Genomic DNA, 26,086 nt, shown 5'->3' on the forward strand with positions numbered 1-26,086 from the left:
TGAAATGAGTCAGAAAATGTATAGTTAGAGCTTCGGGCATATATTTAGTAGGGCAAAGATTTAACACATTTCAAGGGATTTCTGCTTCTTCCACTTGGAACCGGAGTAATTTCTTATATTTATCAACTCTCAATTTTTAGTTTTCACAGACACCTGGGTATTTATAAGGCTGGTTTGTAATTACAGATTTATACTTGGACTTTTGATAATATTATATGACCTTAAAAATAAGGTTAGAAAAGCTATTCAGAATCACGTGGATAATTAGTGACTAAACTCTAGTTCGTCACCACTAAGCACACTGTTCTTTTCAGCACTTTTGCTTGGTCTCTCTCACCCTGCTTGGTAGACTGAAAAAAATGAATTTTCCTACCTCTGACCAGACTCAGAAATACTGACCTTGTTACAAGACGCAAGTAAAACAGCAACTTGGAAACGGAAAGTGAAATGGACTGAAACCTACTCTGTACCAGCCACTGCCCTGGTTTCTTTACATACGTTATGCCTATAATATTCTTAACTACCTTGAGGTATTATCCCACTTTAGAGATGAGGAAACTGAGTTACCGAGAGAGGTAAAGTAACGCTTAAGGTCATATAGATAGTGAGCAGTGATTTAGCATATGCTCTGAAACATCATACAGCCTTCCCATCTGCCCGCAGCTGAAAGGAAGCAAATTCCCTCTTTCCTGCCGTTTTAAATGTAAAATTTCAATGGCCAGCACAGGAAGTCCCCAAATTGCTCTGCTGCCAATCTCAGCAGGGCTTATATTTCCATCTTAGACATTTACCCATTCTTCAGTAAGCAGTCAGTATCCTCATGGGCTGATCTTACAAATTCTATTTGAGTTCCTTTTTAAAGTCATGTTTACAAACTTATAATCATGACTTTCAGTGAAGCATAAAGTGTGCTAATAATGTATCAACAAAATGTTCGGGAGATTCTGTGCAGTGTTTCCTGTATGCACTGCTGTGGTCAGCCTGGTTCTGTGGATAATGCAGTCAACTAAGATGGAGGAGACCAAGCCTCTGGTTCTAGCTTGGCAGACAAGATATTTAACCTCTGGACTTCTTGGACTAGACTAAATGACTTTCAAAGATTCAACTTTAACATTCCATAATACTAGTCAGTTGCACCCTGAGTCTGAGAAAATAGGAGAAGTTGAGAAAAAAAAGATCAGGTCAGACTTTTAAAAAATGAAATACATAATGATCAGCAAGCCAACATTTCTTGATTCTATTTGGGCTTAATTTTAGGGTTGCTGGAATTGTTTCCTGTTTCTTGATGCAGAGAAAATTTAAAGAAAGGCCTAGACATTTTTTCCCCCAAAATGTGAGCCATGTAAAATATCCCTAAAGACCAGGATTAGTGGTCATCTGCTCTAGATTCTATCATTTAAAATCATTAAAATATGATCCCAGTGGATTTTCTCCTCCCTCAGATCAGTTTGTCAGATAGTGATACTTTTCAAATAAGCTTGTTTAAATCTTTGTAGATTATGTATTTTGAGATCTTGTTAGGATCTTTGCTACTATTGGTAAAGATAAAAGATTATACACAGATGATCACAGTGTATAGCCCTTTACTTTTGGAAAAAGACAAGTGGGATTATTCGTTGTTCAGAGAGAGATTAGATATTTAAATAGAATTAGACTTTTCTGCACCATTTCAGATAGTATCACTACTACATAGCTAATTCTCATACAAATCCTATTTTAAAAATATTTCTAGAATGGGTAAATTGACATCTGGTACCCATCTTCTGTGGCTAATATATATTAACTAAATTCTAAGCAAATCCCTTATGACGATTCTAATAGAATTACTGCCATCCCTTCACGAGAGCTGAAGTTGAAACATATTTTCACTAGCATCTCACTGTCTGCTTATTTATACATAAATAAAACTAGTATCTAATGTGGGAGACTTGATAATTTAAGACGAGAAACCAGACAAACTTGGGAGAGCAATGAACCTAGTCAGAATTTTTGTTTTTAACATAATTTTAAGATAAAGAAAAGAGATATATAACCTGGGGATAAGGCGGCTAGTTAAAAGTGTATACAGGGTAACTAATTCATCTTAGGGTTTTATTTATTATTATTTTGAGGATTATATGAATCACTAATACACTTAAAACAACGGTGCCTAGAAAATGGCTCAGTAAATGTTATTACCAATAGTAGTAATTCTTTTCATAACAGAAAGAAGCTACAAATAAAACATTAACTCACCTCTTAGAATACATCTGAGAAGTCACAAAATTTAAAACTCCACTGAGCAATTAAAACAGATGTGATGAAATCTATGCATTTTTCTCATAAGACCTTCAGGCCTTCACTGCAAGTCTCTACTCCTCTACAAATAGGTCCACTGTACTTGAGCATCTAATTTGTAGTCATGCAGCAGATTAGGAAACAAGAAAAGAGTGGTTGATTCAGGCATATCAATAGCAACAGTAAATAGCTGACAGGATTATGAAGAAAAGCGCATATGTATTAGCCAAAAAATACAGCAGTCTAAGCCTTTGGTTACGGGGTGTGCAAATATGAGGACGGTGCAGCAATTTATGTTCATAAAAGTATGACCAAAATTATCGGTCCAAATTCTGGTTGTAAGTAAATCCAAATCTGGCTAATTTAAGCAGAAAAAAATTTATTAGAGCTCACAAAATGGACAGGAAAGCTGAGATAAACCAGGCTCCTAAAAAGGTTAGGAACTAGAAATGGTTTTACATACATGTTATGATTCCTCTGCTGCTGTTAGACTGATTTTTTGGTTGCCCCCCATGTCTTTGAGTCAGTCACCACAAAGTCCTGGTTGGCACTGTGTGTGTTGCCAGGGACAGAAGACAGAGTATCTGGTCCCTTTAGCTTCTATAGTGGGAGGGCACTGCCCTGCCCAGATTCTCACAGTGGTGGAGTACCCCAAATAGGAACAGTGCTGACCTGCGAAAAATTTACAGCTGTCTATTGCAACTACAAATCTTAAAAAAAAAACAAACTTAAGGTGCTGTATAATAAGTTAAAGCCTTTTATAAAAAGCTGAGGGACACGCTATTTGTCAAAATTTAAAATGCACATATTCTTTGATCCAGAAACTTCACTTAAAAGATTTATCCTATATGGGGCTGGCCCCATGGCCGAGTGGTTAAGTTTGCGCGCTCCGCTGCAGGCGGCCCAGTGTTTCGTTGGTTCAAATCCTGGGTGTGGACATGGCACTACTCATCAAGCCACGCTGAGGCAGCGTCCCACATGCCACAACTAGAAGGACCCACAACGAAGAATATACAACTATGTACCGGGGGGCTTTGGGGAGAAAAAGGAAAAAGTAAAATCTTTAAAAAAAAAAAAAAATTTATCCTATAGATAAATTTGCACATCAGGAAAAGTCATCTATGGAAGGATATTAATTGCAACTTTATTTACAAAAGCAAAAAACTGAAAATAACCTCAACGTCTGTAGTTAGGCCTGGGTCGATTATTTACAGTACATCTGTACCATGGAAAACTATCCCTTAAAGAGAATTAGGTAGATCCTTATGTACTGATACTGAATAAGCTCCAAGACACATTAAATGAAAAAAAAAATCAAGATACAAAGATATAAAGAAGAAAAGGGCTTGGAGATTACAATGGGGTTATATGTTGTGTTCCTTGTGTTATACAAAAAATATCCCTGGAAGAACATAAAGTGGCAATAATTGTTTCTGGGAGAGGTGGGGGACTCGGGTAGGAGGAAGACTGAGTTTTTTCCCTTGTTCATGGGTTGAATTGTGTCCCCTAAAAAAGATACGTTTCAAGTTCTAGCCCCCAGCACCTCAGAATGTGACCTTGCTTGGAAATAGGGTCTTTACAGAGGTAATCAAGTCAAAATGAAGTCCTTAGGATGGGCTCTAATGCAATATGACTGGTGCCCTTATAAGGAGGGAGAATCTGGACACAGAGACACATGGGCAGAGGCCATGTGAAGAAGGAAGGGTGTAGTGATGCATCTACAAGCCAAGGAATGCCTGAGACTACCAGAAGCTAGGAGAGAGGCCTGGATCAGATCGTTCTCTACTGCCTTTAGAGGGAGCATGGCCCTGCCAACACCTTGATCTTGGACTTCTTGCCTCCAGAACTGTGAGACAGTAAATTTCTGTTGTTCTAAACCCCCAGTTTGTGGTACTTTGTTACAGCTGCACTAGAAAGCTAAAACATCCCCCCCCATGGTCCTACTTTTTTACCTGAGGAATAGAGAGATGGGCTGTATATCTTAGAGTTTCAAAGAATTTAAAAATTTATAATTATCATTAACTGTTTAAATGCAAAACTCTGCAGCTAAAGCAGGTAAAGGAAAAGTTGATTATCATTACCTAATTATGTAAATTGTGTTCTGAAATATGTTTGGCACATTAGAAAGACTAATGTAACACATACCCATATACTCACACGCAGCTAAGAAATAAAATTAGACAAATAGAGTAGAAGTTCCCTTTGTATCCTCTGATCCCAGTCCCCTTCCTCCTTCAGAGGTAACCACTATCTCAAATTTGCTATCTGTCATAACTATGCATGTGTGTGTATTTTTCCTAAAGATGTGTGTATCCCATAAACAGTATATGTATTGGGTTATATGTTATTTAACTTTTATTAATTGAACCTGCTGCTGCTTTTAAGTTTTATCCAAGGTGATACAGGCAGCTCCAGAGCACAGTTCATTCTCTTGATGGGCATTTAAGGTTCCAGTTGTTCATTATTTAAGCATCACAACAAATGCTCTTGTGCATGTCTTATGCATGTGTGCATTTATCACAGCCACATTCACACTTTAAATTATGCCGACAGTAAGCACATTTTCCACCAGCACCCACAAACATTCCTACTAATCCCAGAAACAATTTCATTAAAAATACTCATGTGAATACTTAACTTTCCTAGGTTTTGCTAAACTGTTCCGCAAAACTATTATGGCAATTTATACCTCCACTATTAAAGAATAAGATTTATTGCTTCTCTATATCCTCACCAACTTTTGATATTTCCAGATTTTTTAGTTTCTGCCAATTTGACGCATATGAAAGTAGTATTTCATCACAATAGTGTCTATGTTTCTGATGACTAGTGAGATTGAACACCTTCCTGCTTTGTACATTTGACTTTTCATATTTTTTGTCCAGTTTTTTTCTTTTTTCTTTTTTTTTTGAAGATTGGCCCTGAGCTAACTACTGTCAGTCCTCCTCTTTTTTGCTGAGGAAGCCTGGCCCTGAGCTAACATCCATGCCCATCTTCCTCTACTTTATATCTGGGACGCCTACCACAGCATGGCGTGCCAAGCGCTGCCATGTCTGCACCCGGGATCCAAACTGGCGAACCCTGGGCCACCGAGAAGTGGAATGTGTGCACTTAACCGCTGTGCCACCGGGCCATCCCCTAAGTTATTTTTTTCTTATTGATCTGTGCTTTATGTATTCTAGATACTAATCTCCTAGTCTCTGACTTGTCTTTTCATTTTGTTTATGATGTCTTTTAAAAGCATGAAGTTTAATGATTAATATAATCATCTTTGCCAATCTTTATTTTCATGGTTTGTGGGGTTTGCTTTTTTTCTTTTGAGGAAGATTAGCCCTGAGCTAACTACTGCCAATCCTCCTCTTTTTTCTGAGGAAGACTGGCCCTGACCTAACATCCATGCCCACCTTCCTCCAATTTTATATGTGGGATGCCTGCCACAGCATGGTGCGCCAAGCAGTGCCATGTCCGCACCCGGGATCCGAACCGGTGAACCCCGGGCCACCGAGAAGCGGAACGTGCGAGCTTAACCACTGTATCACCAGGCCGGCCCCTAGTTTGTGGTTTTTGTTTTGTTCAGAAATCATTTCATGATCCCCAAAGTCATAATTGTCTCCAAAAAGACTTATTTTTGAACTGTTTTGTTAACATATACACGTACTACGGTTAACTAGTTTCTTTAAGGAATGGGATTGAAGTTTGGGCATCTGAGGTTTGATTTCTAATCTTTCCTGAGATGATTTTGCAGTTTGAAATTTGTCACCTTTGATGGTAAAAGAATGGCTGAGGATGGAATAAGCATGGACTTTAGAACTATGAGAGGGTACCAGGCTGGCTGGGGTAGCAGGTATATATCGACCAGCTACAGTGGGAGGAAATTGTGAAGGTATGGGAAATATTTTGGATTGATAGGGGGCTTTTAAGTCATTTGAACAGTATATTTTGAGTACCTGTTATGTGCTGGAGGGTATAGAGATTAAGAAGATACAGTCCTTCCTTTAAAGTGCTCAGACTGGGAAACGGGCAATTTTAGAGTATTCAATGCTGTGACGGGGGGTGATGCTTGAGTTTGTTACGGGAGCCATTCCAGGTTCTTGTGTAGGGGACTGAAGTGGCAGATTAGGAAACAAGTCTGAACAACTTGAGTATGTAGAATGTCACAGAGGAAGACTAAAGGCAAAGAGACTAGTTAAGCTACTATAGCAAATAGAAGCAGCCTAGAGTCTGGGCACTTAACACTGTGGTAGTAAAGCTCCAGAATAATTATCTGAAAGTGTGCTTAAACAGAAGTATTTCTACAAGAAGTTGTAGAATCTTGTTAGCTTTTAGAAGCAAAGAAAATTACTCATTATATATGATGATTTAAAGTAGAGTTATTTCTCGCTCTAGCATTCTAGCACAGTTTTGCTACAGTGTGTTTTTAAATAATGTGAACTAGCTCACAAACGATTGCTAAATATTAGGACAGTGATGTCACTATAATCCAGAAGTCACATTGGTTCATATGCACTTTTTCCCAACACATTAATATTGTGCAACACCAGTTTCCTATAGTTTTGTAATGGTTAACTGGAGAAATACATGCCTTTAAGTCTGAAATAGGAAGCTGTGGCATGATTTAGTTGTTTTAATAGGATTACTCAGGCAGTAGAAACAGGAAGTTATGGCAGTAACCTGGGCAAGCGTAAGTAGATGGAGGCTTGAGGGGCCAGCCCAGTGGCGCAGCGGTTAAGTGCGCACATTCCGCTTCTCGGCGGCCCGGGGTTCACCAGTTCGGATCCTGGGTGCAGACATGGCACCGCTTGGCACGCCATGCTGTGGTAGGTGTCCCAAGTATAAACTGGAGGAAGATGGGCATGGATGTTGCTCAGGGCCGGTCTTCCTCAGCAAAAAGAGCAGGATTCGCAGCAGTTAGCTCAGGGCTAATCTTCCTCCAAAAAAAAAGAAAAAAAAAGTAGATGGACCAAACTATGCTAGCAGGTCATAATGAAAAGTATGAAAGCCTGCTACCCTAGAGAAACATGTATACAGAAGAAGAAATGCACAAGCATTGCTTTAATAGAGAATAACTAGAAATATCCATCACTAGAATGGATAAATTACGCAGTTCGAATCAACCAGAGCTGCATGTATCAACTTAAGCTACCTGCTAGACAACCAAGGACAGATGTCGCATATACTGATGGATATGAGTCTAGAGTTCAGAACAGTTGTACAAGCTGGAGATATAAATTTGGCAGTCATTAGGATATAGTTGCTATAAAGCCGCAAGACGGGATAAAATTACCAAGGGAGTAAGTATAAATAGAAAAGAGCTCAGAGGACTGAGCCCTGGGAAATTCTCATTAGGGGAAAGGAGGAAGAACTAAAAAAAGAAACAGAAGGCAATGATTTTCTGGAAGCAAAGTTTTCAGGAGGAGAAAGCAATCGGTTATATCAGATACTGCTGATAGGTAAAAAGAATGAGAACTTGATTTAGCAACACCAAAGTCATTGATGGCCTTGGCAAGAATTTCAGTGGAACGGTGGAGTTGAAGGTCTGACAAGAATGCTTCAAGAGAAAACGGGAAGAAGAAAGTAAAACTTCTTCAAACTCTCACATGGCATGTGCTTGCCTAATTCTTCTTGTGCTCATCTATTCTCACCTTTTCTCCGTTACTATGAACTGTCTATGCCTGTAGCTAAGACCAACCCCTTCATCTGTGCACTTGATTCCGTCTTCACTAACCTATTAAAAAATATGGACCGGGGAAATCCCTCCCTCTCCTACATCATCAGTTATTTTCTTTCTACTGCATCATTCCCGTCAGCATATAAACATATCTTTCTCATCTTAAAAAAGTAAATTCTTTCTTGGCCCAATTTTCCCCTCCAGCTACCACCCACATTTTCTTCCCTTTACAGCAAAACTCTTTGAACTGTCCTGCTATCTCCAATTTTTCTTCTTTTCATGTGTGGCTGCTGGCATGGAATAAGCAGACAGTTGGATTTAATTGTTTTATGGTTAAGCCATGTGCGCATGATGGAGAGAGAGAGGAACAAGGGAGTTAAGATTGTAAGCAAGTGTGTAATTTAAGCTGCTTAAGGAGAAGAGAGTACTTGAAAGGGGTGAGTGTTGTGAAAAGGGGGTGGTATCAATTGGACCTCATGGAGGTCAAAGAATCATTAGAGATGGGGTACTAGAGTGAGGGAGCTGGAAAGAAGGGTTAGTGGTTAGAAAGTAGGGTGTTTGAGTTCATAGAAGATTCTGAGTTATTGGTAATGACAAGCCGAAGGTTATGGCCAAAGTTGTAGCTCAGGCGGAATAGAAAAAAAAATTACTGAAGAGCCTTTCAAGTTCAGCCAGTGAACTGAGAGGCTAAGACACTGGAAGGATCATCTTTGTGGGTATTGAAATCACCAAGACATATAACTGGAGTGGTATTGTAGAGGGTGAGACAGGAGCTAAGTTGTTAAAGGAATGAGGGGGAATCGAGGGGACTGTACAGGAGAAAACTTCAGTAAGAACCAGGTAGCAGATGGCATGGTCTGATGACACGTTTTTAATGGAAGGAGCAGAGGAGAATAGACAGCAAGCAGCAATGAAGAGAAAGGACCCTGTTCCACCTCCAGGCCCAGTGGTATCAGAGGTGTGGTAGAGAAAAAGCTACCGCTTGAGAGGGCTGCAGGGGAAGCAGTGTCATCAGAAGTCACAACTCAAATTCTGACAAGTAAAGTTCAGAGGGCTGGGTATTTTCACAAATTAATACTCATTTTTCTTAAACCACAGCGTCCTCATGATAGAGACATAAATAAATAAAGTGTCTCTATTATAAGAAAAACAGCCATGAGACAATAAGTGAAATCAGCATCATGTTTGGAAGACATAGGGAGTGGCCAAGGGACCATTTTAAAAAGAACCACCATTATTTTGTGGTTTTGACATGGTAGAATTTGGGCCTAGTATTGCCAGGTCTTTTGATTTTTTTCAAGAGAAGCTGGAACTGTGGATTTTTGTATGAAAAAGACTTAATACTAGCTTTTAATTTTTTTTTAATACCATGCAGGCCAAATAAAATGTGTCAGAGACTGCATTTAGCCATTGTCACAGTTTTATGAACTCTGCTTTTTAAAATAGAAACGATTAGGTGTGTATTTGTAAGTTCAAGAGTCAAAGTCCATGATCATCAAACTGGTTGCCTTGTTGGGTAGCCCGCAGCAATTCAGTTCAGCCTGCAGGTGTCAAGAGAGTGACTGTCTGCAAGCTGATCACCAAGCAGCACTTAAATTACCCGGCAATTTATCACTTGCTTCATTGATTATTATTCAAGCAGATCTTATCTCCCCCCATATTTTTTTACTTTCAATTTTAACCCTCATAATGGAATTTCCTTTGAACAGAAACAAACTTAACCGTTTATGGCCTGAAGTTTTAATAAAAAGTAGACCTCATACAATAAAGCTTCTAATACAGGAAAACTTGAAGGTTCTTTAAGCCTAAAAAAAGCTAGTTAATTCCTAAACAAACCTTAATATTATAAAGTAGTTAACGTGTCTTCAAAATCTACAATTTTCCTTTAGTCATAATGATGACTGAGAAGATTTTTCCTATTGAAGTAGAAATTAAAGATGGTTTTTGGCTCTATTTGACCTTGGACTTCGTTTCCTTATCTGTAAAATAGAGATTAAAAATACATGCCCGAACTACTTCATAAGGTAGCTGTTTAGGTCAAATGAGAATGAGAAGAGCTTACACCATGACTTTGTATGGGTGCTTCATTTTATTATGTTCTATTAAAGAATAACAACTTGCCTAAAGTTAGTGAGAGTGTCTATTTGAGAATTTTAGATTAGAATATATTTAAAATTTAGGAAACCCCTTGAGTATGAGCAGATATATAATCTACTTCCAAAAGCAACTTTCCTATTGAAAGATGACACTACTGATGGTATCGCTGTGTGAGGCAGGGGCTGAAAAGCATCCTCTCTGCAGTTGGCTAAGCGGGCCTGGTTGCACTCTGGTTAAAAATCCCGTTCGTTCAGGAGACACTTGATACACACACTCTTTCTTTTGGTCCTGCCATCACCTTCCCTTCCCTTCCCACCCTGTACTCATGTTTTTTTCATCAAAATTAACAGTTATCACTTGAGATTTATATTTAATGTAATGAGTCTTTTCTAACAGCATTACACACTCAAAAGAACAAGTCTTAACTGAGAAATACGGGATACCTCATTTTCATAGTAATTTTTTTAAGTTTCAGTGATGAACATTCTAAGGCAGCTTCCTCAAAGGAAGCTAAGATTGATGAATCCACTGCAGCCAGTGTGTTCAATGTGAGGTAATAAAATCTTTATCACGTCCAGCTTGTCTGTCCTGTAACTTAGTCTGAGTCTCTTGGAATGGTTATTCCTTTTTATTAATTGTATGGTTGTTATATAGCCATGGAAGGAAAAAGCTGAACATCAAAATCATCAACAATATACCTGAAAGACAAAATACAGTAAAATAAAACAATCTCTAAGGAAGTTCATAATCACTCAGTGCGTATAATTTAGGATTCTATACAATTATATACCTAGAGATTTGGGAAGCTATGTTTAAAAGAATTGGCTACATCAATTCAACATGAAACATGTAGATTTTTTTTTTTATTAATGTTATGATAGATTACAACCTTGTGAGATTTCAACATGTAGATATTTTTTAATCTAACATTCTCACGTTGTTTTTCTTCAACCACGAATCCTTAAAAACATATGTAGTTGGTAAAACCAGTAGGATCTAATCAATGAATTCAAAGGATACATAAAACAGAAAGATTTGTAGTTCTAGTTCTGGCTCCATCACTGACTTGAGTGAGAAGCTCTGGACGGGTCTCCATTTGCTCCTCTTTAAAATGGCAACACTTTGTACCTCATGCCCTGGGGATGTGCAGTGAGAATAAAGCAACTGAGAGCAATTTTGAGTTTTCACTTGGAATGCTCAAATGAGAAGAGTATGTTAGATTACTTTCTCCTTTCTCATTTTTTTTCATCAACCTCAACCATTAATAGCTTTTAGAGCTGTATCAAGCAAATTATCTAATATAGAAAATTTTGGTCAGTGCCAAAATTTTGTATCTTAATCTTAAATATAATTCTTTAAAAAGATCACATATTACTAAGTCTTCATTTTTGAGGTCACACCAGACAAATCTAGCATGTAGTCATTGGTTAATTTTCCAATGGGAAATTGGGATGGGAGAGAGTGAGCTACAGGGCTCACATCACTGTTTTGAAAGGGAAGTCTGCAACAGTTAATGTTTTTATCCTAGCATATTTAGACTGAAAGCACTTTAAACTCAGATTAAGAACAACTTTTTGAAATTTATACAATGTTATGAATCAATGTGACCTCAGTAAAAAATAAAAAATAGGGCATAGTGGTTAAGTTCAGTGCTCTCCACTTTAGTGGCCCAGGTTCACAGGTTTGGATCCTGTTGGCAGACGTACACCACGTGTCGGCCATGCTGTGGCAGCAGCCCACATAAAAAGTGGAGGAAGATTGGTACAGATGTTAGCTCAGGGTTAATCTTCCTCAAGCAAAAAAAGAGGAAGATTGGCAACAGATGTTAGTTCAGGGCTAATCTTCCTCAGCATAAATAAAAATAAAAATAAATAAATTTTGGGGGCCGGCCTAGTGGCACAGCAGTTAAGTTCACATGCTCCACTTTGGCAGCCCAGGGTTTGCCAGTTCGGATCCTGGGCACAGACTTACACACTGCTTATCAAGCCATTCAGCCATTCTGTGGCAGGCGTCCCACATAAAATAGAGGAAGACGGGCACAGATGTTAGCTCAGGACCAATCTTCCTCAAAAAAAAATAAATAAAAATTTTTTTTAAAAATGAATTTTTGTCACATGTGGATTTGATATTTTACTCTTGTAACAAAAGGAAACCTTATGGTTTGACTACCATTTGGATAGCTTAACATGTTCTTAAAAGATGAATCTGTTTTGCAGCCAAAGGCTTTAAATGAACAAAAATAGAAGCAATCTGTATGTTAACTGACCCACAAAATTTGACATTTTCTTTATAAAGTGAAAGCTAGAAAATAAGACATTTAAAACTTCTTCCAAAAATGGCATTGCAGTTTCACAGAAGCAAATAGAATTTGCTAATTTTCATTGTATGAATTATGTAAACTAGAGAATTAATTCTATATACATTCTTATCACATTTCTAACATTTTTAATTAATTTTGGGGAGATGACAGGGGCTATTAGAAGAATTATAATTATCTCTGTTATAAAGAGAAACAAGAAGGAACAAGGACTATGACTTCCAAGGACAGTTTGCTCTTTGGTTGGTCAAGAAGGGAAAGAAGACAGACAGCTTGGGATTTCTCTCCTCCGTCTTACTCCATGGCAGTGCCTGATGCAGCTTTAACAGGGTTTTGTCTGTTTGTCTTGACTCTTCATCTCTTACTTAGCTCTTTGAATGGCTCTTGTGAAAATATAATCTCTTATTTTTCCTATCCTTGTTAAAGTTTAATCGAGGCCTTTTTGTCCCCCAGTGGGAATGTAACTTCAATATATGACAAAATTCAATGGCCAGCTGGAACTCTGTATTCTAAAAACTGCTATTTACTCACATCTTTTATCCACATATATTGAAGGATTCCTGCATTGTTTCTCATTCATAAACCTCTTAAAGAAGTATAGGAACATGCCTCTTTAAACCAAAAAACTGCAATAGAATTTATGTTGGACCAATTTAGAAAAATGCGGGGAGGTCCTTAGGCTAACTAAGAAAGAATCTTTGGAGGGCTGGCCCCATGGCCGTGTGGTTAAGTTCACACGCTCCACTTCGGTAGCCCAGGGTTTTGCCAGTTTGAATCCTGGGTGCAGACATGGCACTGCTCATCAGGCCATGCTGAGGTGGCATCCCACATGCCACAACTAGAAGGACTCACAACTAAAAATACACAACTATGTACCGGGGGCCTTTGGGAAAAAAAGGAAAAATAAAATCTTTAAAAAAAATTTTTTAAATAAAAAAGAAAGAATCTTTGGGACCAGCCCCTGTGGCCTGGTGGTTAAGTTTGGCATGCTCTGCTTTAGCAGCCTGGGTTCAGTTCCCAAGCACAGACCTACACCATTCGTCTGTCAGTGGCCATGCTGTGGTGGCAGCTCACATACAGAAAGGAAGATCGGTGCAGATGTTAGCTCAGGGCAAACATTCCTCAGCAAAAAAGAAAAGAAAGAAGAAAGAATCTTTGAATGCATAGTTTCAGCAAGCTAAATAGGGCCATACACAATTGCAAAAAAGTTTGATCCTAATTCTGTTTTAAAAGATTCCTTGAATAGGAAGCAAAGAAATAAATAAAAGTATACCTGTCTTTTGATTGGATGTTTGGATTGTTTCTGGGTAAGTAGTTCTTTAAAATGTTTTGGTAAAGCCCTCAAGTAACGTTACCTTCCTGTTTGGACTACACTAACATGAAGAGAATATAGTCTGTTTCCCCACCCTTCTACTCTCTGGTCTGTATTCATTCTAAAGGAGCAGAAGCAATTGTTCCTTTTTTATGTATCATGAATCTTTTCCAGTATGTTCTTCCAGGAAGAAGTTATTAAGTGATTTGAGCTAGAAAACATGTGTTTAAAGAAAAAAGTCATGGTCCTTTTACAGAGAACATCATTACTTCTGATTTTTCTTCTTTTAACATTCTTTTGGAAAAACCTACTTTTTAATGTTCTTTCAAGTAATCGATAAAGTAATTCCTTAGTATCATGGGCCTATTGTTAAAATTGTAGTTGGAGCACATTAACAAATATATAATAATAATATATGTTGATTTCAAATAAGACATACTAGGAATTTTTCTGTATAAAAACAATCAGTAGTTTTATCTAATTAGGGACTTTTTTAACTTCTTTATGAACTTCAGTGACGTTTTTCACTTATTAAAAATAAAGAATAGAGAAAATTTATCTTCAAAGAAGTTATTATTGGAAAATACTAGCCATCTGTAGAACTGAAAAGAAAAGCTATGATTATTAGCATTTTTAAATGCATGTTTTCTCTGATATTCTTCATATTTAGGCCTATAGATATTATTATTGAACATTCTAGATACTAAATGTGAGATAAAGGAATGGAGCGTGAATAGGAGGAGTAAAGTGTAATGGCTATTCAAACCTTTTGTGCCAATGTTCCCTCCTGTATGAACCTTTTTGTTTGTTTGTTTAACAAAAATGAGCAAAACAAAATGCAAACTGTGAATAAAAAGAAGGATTAACCAATAGAAGACCAGGCAGCCTCATATTCATTTATAGTTATGAATTATAATCAGGTTTAAACCAGAAGACTAAACAAGAAATATAGCTTGTATAAAGAAGTGCACATTATGATTACAGTTATTTTATAATTTTTTTTTGGTTATTTGACTTCTCTGAATAGAGGATTTTTATATATCTGATCCAGAGAGAAATAAAAGGAATGCAACTTGTGGATAATTTTAAAACTATACATATTATAAGTATACATTATTTCATGAGATGCTGTTCTGCAAAATGAGTCAATGAACTAAATAGTATTTTATCTGGAGCTCACAAATTTGAAAAAACGAATTCCTTTAGCAAAAAAAAGAGGTTATTTTTTAATGGAAGAAGTAATTGCTCCTTACTTTTTTTGCCCTCATATCTGAGGGTTTCTTAAAGTGGTATCATACCTAAAACAGACCATCCTTAACTAGATAATTTTGTTTCTTTGAAGATAAAAACAGTTTTAAAGGATACTGCACAAAATAATACTATTTCAGGCATGCTAACTACCTTTTTCATTTTCTTCTTTGTACCTACTCTGGCTTTGGAAATTGACATGTTAATAGTGACATACCATTTCATATTTTTAAAGATATCCTAATATTTTAATCATATTAAATAAAAATATGCTTACCTAAACAAGGAGCCAGCCAATATACTATAAAAAATTGAAGGAATGCTTCATCAAAACACTTGAAATGTAGTGAAAGTGCCAAAGCTGGATTAAATACGGCTCCTGTTAGACTTCCACCTGTAATACATTTTAAGCAGAGTGATACCAAACCATGTATCTTACATCTTCTTGTAACTGGAAATAAAGGGGTTACCAAATGTGACTATTTTATTTTAGGTATTTAAATATTCTTATTCTACAATCTTCCTTTGCAGAATCACCTGGCATATTATAGAGTATAAAAATAGATTATAGATTACAATATGCCAGGTGCCAAAAAAAAGAGAACATTGTTTTAATTCAGTGCTTTTCCTATATATTATAAAATGCGTATCGAAAGTTAATCTGCTGTATTATTCTTCCTACAGTTTTATAAAATAGGAGATTTGGCTGCCCTTCTTAACATTCATTAATTTAAATAAATAAATGAAAATACCTTTTAAATGGATACAATACCCTAGAATCCTCTTGGGCATAAACATACCTCTGTGTTGAAAACAAAACAGAAAATGGACCAAAGCATTATCATTGACTCCATTTTTACCTGTCAACACAGCCCTGAAGAAGTGACTCTGAATGGTATGTGAATTTATATATCAATAAAGTGGTTACAAAAATTCTTTAAATAAAAAAGGAATTGACTGTGAGCAGTCATGAAAGACAAGCACAAATTCTGTTGACTACTTTTCAGGATTGTGGTCCAGCTGTGCCCCCAGGGTATCTCTCTGACCTGGGGCCTAGGAGTTTATAGTTCTGGCCACACAGCAAGTAAGGAAAGGCAGGGGAGGCGAAACTGCCTGTCCCACGGTACTCTCCAGAGCTGTGGCTCAGCTTTTCAAAACACACCCTAAGAGTATCCTTGCGATAGGGACATTTCTGGCGGTTCTTCCAAATGTAAGCTTGGGCACACACATCTGCCTCTCACTCAGCCAAAGAGATAGAGCCTGAGATCTTCACAGATTTTATATTGACATACGCCAATATAGCATGTCAATTGTCCTCATAAAATGCAGTAAAGTAGAAGTGGAAATTAAGTGACCCTTTCATAAGATTTCACTAATGAGATTTCACACTTGATAGGCTGGAAACATTGAAGCCGTGTTGAGATGAAGATGTTGAGCAATGAACTAAGTTCGCTACACGGCTAAGAGTTTTTTCTAGCATGCCAGCCTCACAGCACGATTCACATTCACGCCTCAGCAATTACAAACGACATCACGTCATGGACCTTTAGAATCATTCTTGAGTAGTCAAATCCTGGAATGTTATATCTGCAACTGCCAAGGGCCAACAGAATTGTCTGGTTGGCAGGTGGTCATTTCAGTTCAATCCTACAAAAAATTATTGAGTTCCTATGTATTGGGCAGAAAGATAAGGACTCATACAGATCTTTACAATATAATGTAATATGTGCTGTGATAATATAATAAGTGACCTGTGTTTATTTTTTTAGGCATTTATCAATGAACCACTGCCCTCATAATTAGTTTACTTCAGCATTCCCATGAGATCTTCTGTAGTCCCGGTAGGTCTAAGAACACTATCACTCAGTCCTATACCATCCTAAAACTCAGACTACTTCACTCCCCTTATCTTCTAATCCTCACACCACCAATTCTGCACAGTGCGGCCTGGTGGAAGCTTGGTGGGATCTATTCTCTCGAACATGGACTGGCTTTGCAACTTGCACTGACAAACAGAATGCAGCACAAGTGATGCTCTGTGAATTCTGGATGTGAGGACTGACTCTGAGTGACTTCTAGGTTCAGGTCTCAATAAACCCATTAGCTTCCACTTTTTGCTGTCCTGGAACATGCTCTGACCATGTAAACAAGCTGGTCTGGGCTGCTGGAGGATGAGAGGCCACATGGAGGAGAACCGAGGTGTCTTAGATGACAGCTGGCATCAACTGCCAGACACTGGAGTGAGGCTGCTTAGGTTCTTCCAGCCCCACAAAGTGTCTAACCTATGTGATCTCAGAGGAATTTCCCATCTAACTCACAGAATCATGAACGGTAATAAATTAGTATTTTAAGCAATAGTTAACTGATACAGAAATCTGTATCAGGAGTTGGTTCTGTGCCCAAAAAAAAGCCCAAAATATGTGGCATTGGCTTTGACGTTTTAGACTGGATAATTCTTTGTTGGGGGCTGTCTTATGCATTGTAGCATGTTTAGCAGCATCCCTGGCCTTTACCGACTAGATGCCAGTAGCACATCCATCTCCCCCCATCATAACAACCAAAAATGTCTCCATACTTTGCCAAATGTCCCCTGGGTGGCAAAATTGTCTACTGTTGAAAATCTCTGTCCTAGAGAACTAGAGATACTTGTATACAAGTAGATATACACAAGGTTGATTATTTTTAGTAGCAAAGAAATGGGAAAAAGCTAAATGTCCATTCGTAAGAAAATAGCTAAACAAGTTTTATTATTAATTTGGAATACCATTCAGTTTTGAAATAACGAAAGAAATCTCTTTACTTATATAGATAGATCTGTAAGATATGCCATTGAACACCGCCACCAAATGAGCAAGCTACAGAAAATAAGGAATGATGCCTTTTATGTTAACATGAACACATAAAATAATTGTTTCTCTAGAGCCTTATCGATAATAAGTACACATGAAAAGAGTTTAGAAGGAGACACACACACATGTACAGGTGGAGGATCTCGAGGCGGGAAGGAGAAGTCATGGAGGGCATGGTGAATAGCAGTCAAAAGGCACTTTTAGTTTCATCAGTAGTGTTTCAATTTTTTCCCAAAAAACCACATTCATGTATTACTTGTGTAATCAACCATGAATTATTAAAAATTAACTCACCCACCAAGCATGGAACTAACAGAAAATGGCTTCAAAAAACAAGTTATTTATTGACATTGAAGGGGAGAAGACCACACATGTTAAAGAAGAGGTATCGATGGGAAGATCCAGCTGGCTGACTGCCCAGAGTCTCAGAGGACATCATGAACTTGGTGAGATTACCACAGTCAAAGAGTAGGTCCCAAATCTGATAATTCTATGCACTAATGTTTCTCAACACCCCTAAAGGTAATCAAATTCTCCGTGATGGAATGACACTAGTTAAAATCACATAAGACTCATGTATAAGCCAGAAGGTCGATTAACTAATTTATAGTGGAATCTAGCCCTTTCCAGGGACCAGAATATTTGTGCCAAGTGCTATGCTAAGAACATGAAATACATCACTCTATTCTAGTAATAGTCTTAAGAGAGAGAGAGAATTATTCTCCATTTCAAAGATGAAGAAACTGAGGCCTAAATTAAGTGTCTCTCCCAGGGCCATAGTCCAACTCCAAACCTGTACTCTCATCCTCTATGTTATACTGGCATAATAAAAGACATCTGGATGTTTGAAGCTGTTTTTCATTTGTAAATTAGCCCCTATTTGATAGAATTATTGTATTAAAAGCAAACATATGTAAAGGACTTAGTTCCCTTCTCCTTTGGCAAACAATCTTACTTATATTCTTCATGACCTAGAGTGATACCAAAAACTTCTGAATGGAGTAATGAAATGAAGTAAAAATATTACAATTTCCTCAGACAATTTATTAGGCTTATTTTGAAAGCCCTCAGACATAAAATATACAATTCCCAGATACGTAATATTTCTTTCTGTGTGATTTTTTAAAGCGAATAGAGTATTTGCTAATTCATTCATTCGCTCATTCTAAAAATACTTACTATTTATTTTGTACCAGGTGACAACATGCTAAATCCTGATTATACGTTACACTGAATAAAACAATTTTAGTCCCTGTACTCCTAAAGCTTACCATCTGGTGGAGGAAGACAGGCATTATACCAGAAAACAAGTGTATAATTAAAAATTCTACAAAAGAAACGAATAGGGTGCAGTAATAAAGACAGCTTGCTTAGATGTGTAAAGTAACAGATTTTTTTCAATATCTAATTAATTAAAAAATGAATGCAGCTCTCTCTTACCCTGTTCATTGAACCAAATTCTCCCAAAACCTAAATTAAGGAAGATTTGCTTGAAATTCTCATTAATAGTTTTTATAGCTCTAATATGTTAATAAATCACACAGCTTTTTTTTCCCTTTATTGGGAAGCTAATACATAAGTGGTAATGACATCAGTGGCCTCCATCGGCACGTCAAAGTGCAGGGTGCTAGATCAATAAACACACAGACCCTTGTCACTGGCTGTCCAAGGAGCCTGGGGCTATGCTGCTGGACAGTTATGTTCTGTAATATTAAAATATATAATCAGTTATTGGTGCCCGAATTGGTGACTTCCAAGCGCCCTCAAAGTGCAAGTGATTAAAGAAATCTCCCAGTACGCAACTTTGTCAAACCTGTACTAATAGTATTTTAGTACTATTGTAAAAAAGGGTACTATTTAGTACTCTTTTAAAAAAAGACATGCCACAGGGCCAGCCTGGTGGTGCAGCGGTCAAGTCCGTACGTTCTAGCTTCAGCGGCCCAGGGTTCACTGGTTCAGATCCCGGGTGCAGACCCACGCACTGCTTGTCAAGCCATGCTGTGGTAGGCATCCCACATATAAAGTAGAGGAAGGTGGGCACGAATGTTAGCTCAGGGCCAGTCTTCCTCAGCAAAAAGAGGAGGATTGGTGGCAGATGTTAGCTCAGGGCTAATCTTCCTCAAAAAAAATAAATAAATAAAAATTTAAAAAATTAAAGACATACCAGAGTAACTTGTAATGATGCCCGACTTAGCCAACCCTTCCCCTGCCTTTCCTTCTCTATCCATTCTTAAATCCTTCCTACAAAAGCCTCACCTCTGCCTGCTAAGACACTCAACCTGTCCCAAGAGGGTTCATTCTATTTGGAACGACTCTGTTCTAAAGATATGACTGATACCCATAGGAAAGAATGGGGAGGTCTATGGCTTAGCGCAGCATTTCCCAAAGCATGTGCTCTTCTGCTACTCACTCCCAGACAAAAGGATTCCATACGTTTGAAAAACTAAGTTCCAACTCTTGAAGTTTCACAGTGGCATAGTAAAGGCTCTGTGAAGTCTTAAAATGAGAAAACCTGTTTTATCCAGTGTTTGCCAACTTATTATCAACAGAATTCTTTTATAACCTAAAAAAATTTTTTTAATTATAGTAAAAACATATGTATAACAAAATAAGCCATTTTAAGTGTATATTCAGTGGCATTAATTACATTCACATGTTCAACCATCACCACTATTTCCAAAACTCTTCCATCACCCCAAACAAAAACTCTGTACCCATATAAAACAAGAAGTCCCTGCTGCTCCCTGCCTCCCAGTCCCTGGCAGCCTCTATTCTACTTTCTGACTACAAATTTGCCTATTCTGTATTTTCCACACAAGTGGAGTCATACAACTTGTTTCTTTGTGTCTGGCTTATTCCGCTTAGCGTGTTTTCAAGGTTCATCCATGTCATAGTATGTATCAGAACTTCATTCCTTTTCATGGCTGGATAATATTCAGTTATGTGTATATGCTTTTGTTACTTTTGAGGAGCACACTGTAGAAATGCTGATCATGAAATGAGTATGAGGTTTAGTGTCAGTCTGAACCACGGTTCCAGCACATTCTACCTGTGTGACCTTGGACATGTCATTTCACTCTTCTGAGCCTCACTTACTTTAAAATGAAAATAGTGTACTCACCAATGGGTTGTTGTAAGGATTAACTAAGATGATTCATATAAATGTCCTATATGCTCGACGTATTGCTCAATGAATAGTCTTCTCTCCCTCATATTGTCAGAAAAGGAAGATCATAATAGATTATCACCTGCTGTAACAGTCGCAATCCACAATTGTCGATTGGGTTCTGCCCCTGCAAACAGTCCCCAGCGCTGTCCAATACTGTACCCACTAGCTGCATGTGGCTTTAATTAAGCACTTGAAATGAGACACTGAATATTCAATTTTAGTTAATTTAAATATAAATAGCCCCATGCGGCTAGCGGCTGCCAAAGTGGCCAACACAAGTCTAGACTAGAGCAGTGGTTCTCAATTCTGACTTCATACTGGGATCACCCGGGAAACTTTAAAATATCTCATCGCCTAGGCCTCTTTCAGAGCAATGACATCTAATCTCTGCAGCCAAACACAGGTGTGTTTCAAATGCTCCCCAGGAGATTCTGACGCAGAGAGAACGCTGAGAACCACTGCTTCTGGGACTCCTCTCTCCCCTCCTCCCCAGCAATTAGTGCCCTCATTTCAACAACTTCGATGTCTGTAATGTGAGGCAAAGAGAAAGAGCAGTGTTTTGGATACCATAAATTGATGCTTTATGGGTTCTTTCCAATAACTTTCCTTATATTTATCTATACCTTCAAATAATACCTTGTTTCTCTTCTCTCAAAATCTCTGTCACTTATAAAATAGGTCTTGGCTAATATTACATACAGTATTATTTATAGAATCATAAATATATATTAAAAGTATAAAAACCGGAAGAATAACAACTTCAGGGTAGTCAAGAGAGGGAGAAGGGACACTGGTACAGAAAGACCCAACTGTAGATCGCATTTTATTAATTCAAAACATCTTTTGGCTGTTACTGCTCTTACTATATAAATGCAGAGCTAAACGATGGCACAAGTTTTTGCAGGGATGATTCTGTTCACATATGGAGGGATGTTTCTGGTTTAGCCAAAACCTAAAACTTTAACAAATCAGCAACTGCTCACCAACCCCTCGGATATGCATATATCCATCCCTCTCTCCTATACCATCTATGTCCATTTGTGTCTACCAAAAGAATGATATTAGATCTAAAGAAGGAAAGATGGATTGGAAAGTCTTTCCTTTTTACCCTAGAGGTCATTTTTACCCTAGGAATCCTTATGTTAAGGTTTGCTTCTACACACAGTTTCATTTTTACTGGGCAGAAGATAGACTCTTACTACAAATTTCCTTTTACTGGATTCCTGCCTCCAAAACATTTTATAACTCAGATATAGTCCCAATGAAGATATTTTGTTGAAATCATTTAAAATGACACATTTAGTCACTAAACTTTTGTTTTTTGGATTTCCTTGTCTGCTTAAAGTATCCACATTACCCACTGCATCTGAGATCTGTCAAGGAACAAATGGTTTCCAAGAAATCAACAGATTTCTCAAGAGTTATACTTATTTTTAAAAAGTATCTTTAATTTCAAGAAAGTTTTAATTTTAAAACACACATCTTTCTCAATAAGCCATTTAAAAGTTCATCTATAACTCGATAGATTATTAAGGAAATAAGAAATGACTAAGTAATTTTGTAGAAAAAGAACTAAGAAGTAGAACTACAGAATTTCTACTCCCCACTCTTACTATTAACCAATCATGTAGCTTGTGCTTTAAATTGAAAGGAACTTTTTAAACCCAGGATCATTTTTCAGTGAGAGTGTCAGAAAGGATCTATACCAGGTTGGCATGAGTAAAGAGGTAGCTGATAAGTTATCTTTCCTCTCTACCATTAAAACAATCCCTTTGTAAGATATCTGAACCCTTGGCAATATCTCACAAGATCTCAGTTTCAGCATAGCAGTGGCTCCTCTCTCTGGGTGTTCAAAAAAGCACTGAATGGAAGATCTATATGTCGGCCCTGTCGGTAAGGAAGGGGCTGCAAAATGGCTAGATTAACAAGGATACCAAAATTGACAGAAGTGTAGGGGTTTCAAATGTATCTTGGTAAAGAACTTAGAGCCTCAGGTCATAGAAGCTCTGGAAGTGCCAAGTGTTTTGTGGGAATAACCAACCTGCATAGACCAAAAAGGTGATGAGTGCTGCCAGCAGGTGGATACGAAGCTTGGGTCTGACCTCCTGGAAGTTCAGCAAAGCGCTATGGAAGATAAAGGAGCAGAGGGCCTCTACGATGACCGCTTTGGGCAGGTCGACTTGAATGGGATTCTTGCAGGCGAAGCTCCTCTCGCTGACGTGATACTTGGTCAGCCCCAGGCTCCACAGGGCGCCTATGCAGTACCTGCTGCCCAGAGCACCAATCAGCTGAGCCAACAGCCTCACCGCACCCATCTCGGGGGACATTCCCCCCAGCATCATCTGCATCATCACACCGCACGGGTTGCTGGAGGTGCCCACCAGAGTCAGGCCATGTACCAACGTGAAGAAGTAGATTAGCGTCAGCGGCCAAGTGGGGTGCGCGGGTTCCTGCTCACTCAGCAGCAGCAGCTCATGGGTGCAACAGCAGAGCTGTAAGGTGGCCAGAAACTCCAAAACGAAGGCGTGGGCCATGGGTCTGTGCAGCTGCTGCTGCCGGGCGACCACGCGGGCCAGCCCTGCGAGCAGCACGACCGACAGCATCAGCCCCAGCGAGGTGCAGGTGTCCTGCATCTCGGACCAGAGCGCCCGCAGCGCCGTCATGGCTCGCTCAGCTCCAACCTAGGCTGCCTGCTACGGCTTGGCAGGCAGCGGTCTAAGGGCCGGAGTCCGAAGTCCGCAGCCCCGCCCACTCCTCACGCCCCTCGGGGCGGACCGACTCTGGACCAGCAGGAGGCCCCGGGGGCGTCACGCTCAAGGACTCCTCCCTCCTTCCCCCTCCCCGGGCGACTGCTGGGACCGGAGCCGGGGTGGAGTGGAGGCGGGGGTGCCGAGGAAAGCTCTGCTAGGGCCCCGGCTGAGGGGCCGACGGTCAGCCGGAGCCGGAGGCGCCCACACCCTTGCCGCCTCCCTAAGGGACTGCAAGCAGGCACGGCTGGGGCAGGGAGCGGAGCGACCACGCTCACCTGGAGGCCATTGCGCATGCGCCTGCCGCCGTGCATTCTGGGAAGCGCCTGGACCTGGGCCCCTGGAACCCCCGGGCCGGCTGGGCGTGTGCTCGCCTGGAGGGGAGCGGGACGTGCGCGTGTACCGCGCTCTGACACGTGTTTGGAAGCGAGGATCTTGAGGGTTCTCCTAAACTATAAATCCTAATAAGCTCCTTAAATTATAAATCCGTCAAGCTGAAAAGACCCGTAAAAATCATCTCGGCCACCACCTCGTTTTATTAACCGGCGACTCACAAGACGGGAGGTGACGGAGGTGCAGAACAGAGGCCGAGGTTGGCTTAGCGGGAATGGGGTTCAGAGTCCAGCGAATCAGGGTTTGACCTGGGTGAAGCAGGGTATGCAACTGGCTCTTCTTGTTTTTTTCCTTTTTTGCTTTTTCTCCCCAAATCCCCCCCCCCCCCCATCCCCCGGGTCTTCTTGACCTTTCGTTTTTTTCACCTACTTCATAAGAGTTGTGGGTCATACGAACCGCCTCATCGATTTGTTTTAAAAAGGGTGAAAACCACGTAGCACAGAGCTTAGCACCTAAGAAGTGTTCAATAAGTTGTAGTTCAAAATGAAAGAGCAGGTCTGATGATGCCCGGGTCCGCAGCTCTTGCCGCCACATCCCGCTCCCATCGGCTCGCCCGCCTAGGGTGGCCCGTTGTGGGTGCGGATGGGAGAGACTGTTGGGGATTCCTCAGACCTCGCACCTAGCGTGGTTCTGCGCTAATGGAAGAGGTGTCATGGTTTGGGGTGGGGGGTTCCCGGTGCCTCAGCCCTCTGTAGCCTCAGGTCTGACTCCACCGGGCTCTGCTGACCACAAGTCCGCATTTCCTAGGGCCAAGGAGGAGGGAGAGAGGAACAAAAATGAGAGGAATTGTTAGCCCGAGCTTCAAGTGATAGAACTTGGAAGGTGTTTTTTCTTGCTGGTTCTCCTCAGCTTTACCTCCCCAATCTCAACTTGTCCATTTGTAACTAATGAAAGTTCTCTTTATAACTCCAAGTTTTCTGTGGTGCCAATAGACAGTCTCTGAAATATGAAAAAATAAATTCTTTCACAAAATACACAAAGTAGAGAAATGAAGTCCATTCCTCTTTCCTGCGTTGGTGCCTGATCAGGAGGAATTTAGGAATTGAAACTATTTTTTAATCATTGCTGTTGAAAGAGGTTGCTTTTAAATCAATCCTATGAGTGTAAGGCTTTCATCGCTCCCCTTTACTAGAAGTCTCTTGAGGATTAGTTATGTGAATATATTTTGTTTACTGCTCTGCTGATAATTCACTTTTACCAGCCAAACCCATATAGAAAACTAGTCTTTTGGACTTTGACTCGAAATTTTGATATTAGGATAATATACATTGTCATTTAAAGAACTTTGGATATTGTTTCAATTAGAGAACAAGTCCAAAATAAGCCCAGTTAATTACTTGTGATTATTTCACATCTCATAAATCAATCTCTTCCAATTTTCAGAAGCAAGAAGTCACTAATTAAAATGTCTTCAGTGTGACATTGTGGGCTAAGAGCTCTGTGGGAAGCAAACCACCCAACTCCCTCAGCACATGTGTTTGTTGATATGAGGGACAGAGCCAGATCTTGCAAACCCAGATTTCAAAATTCCAGTTCCCAAGAACAGTGTCTTCATGAAGAAGAATGACTCTTTAGGTGGGTTGGGAAGATAAGAGTCTGGCTTCCCCTGCAACTTTGGCCCCATTTCAACCACTTTGCTTCTAGGCATCACAGAGACATCCTGGCCAGGGAAAAGGCAATGTGGTTCTGAGAGGCAGGAGTAGGTTTGGTGAAAACGCTGGATTTAGCATTTGAAAATGAGCGTTTGTATCTAACTCTGCATTTACTCACTATGAGATCCTGAGGAAATTGTTAGACTTCTCTGTGCTTCAGTTTCCTCATTATAAAATTATAGTAAAGAGCTAACCCAAGGTTTTATTGTGAAGATTGAGTGAGATAATACAGATGAAGTGCTTTGTAAAGAGCTATTATCAATGAGTTATTTTTAAATTGAGATATATGGACATACCATAAAATTTGCCCCTTTAAAGTGTACAATTTAGTAGTTTTTGGTATATTCACAAAGCTGT

At 39.2% G+C, this 26,086-nt stretch overlaps 1 protein-coding gene and 1 long non-coding RNA gene across 2 annotated transcripts in view; both read right to left on the reverse strand.

Annotated features, from left to right (window-relative positions):
- Positions 1 to 9,308: 9,308 nt before the first annotated feature.
- AQP11 (aquaporin 11) lies at positions 9,309 to 23,989 on the reverse strand. Its single transcript, XM_014859673.3, has 3 exons — positions 22,979 to 23,989; positions 15,197 to 15,313; positions 9,309 to 10,740 (listed from the first exon to the last, which is right to left on the reverse strand). Exons 1-3 carry the CDS (start codon positions 23,598 to 23,600, stop codon positions 10,661 to 10,663), a joined length of 819 nt encoding a protein of 272 aa, XP_014715159.1. The 5' UTR covers positions 23,601 to 23,989; the 3' UTR covers positions 9,309 to 10,660.
- A 428-nt stretch (positions 23,990 to 24,417) lies between these two features.
- Positions 24,418 to 26,086, reverse strand: part of LOC123279150 (uncharacterized) — a 57,469-nt gene continuing 55,800 nt past the window's right edge. Inside the window, exon 7 of the long non-coding RNA XR_011495796.1 lies at positions 24,418 to 24,820. This is a non-coding gene — a long non-coding RNA (uncharacterized lncRNA). The remainder of the gene's footprint in view (positions 24,821 to 26,086) is intronic.

This window comes from Equus asinus, chromosome 20 (assembly GCF_041296235.1).
Source record: "Equus asinus isolate D_3611 breed Donkey chromosome 20, EquAss-T2T_v2, whole genome shotgun sequence".
Classification (NCBI taxonomy): Eukaryota; Metazoa; Chordata; class Mammalia; order Perissodactyla; family Equidae; genus Equus; species Equus asinus.

Excerpts from the sequence above, each read along its gene's own strand:
- AQP11 (XM_014859673.3), bottom strand. The coding sequence starts at position 23,600 with ATGACGGCGCTGCGGGCGCTCTGGTCCGAGATGCAGGACACCTGCACC. Across the intron at positions 15,314-22,978 it reads CACCTTTTTGGTCTATGCAG|GTGGAAGTCTAACAGGAGCC; the intron begins GTTGGTTATTCC and ends AATGTATTACAG. Across the intron at positions 10,741-15,196 it reads TTGGCTGGCTCCTTGTTTAG|GTATATTGTTGATGATTTTG; the intron begins GTAAGCATATTT and ends TTTGTCTTTCAG.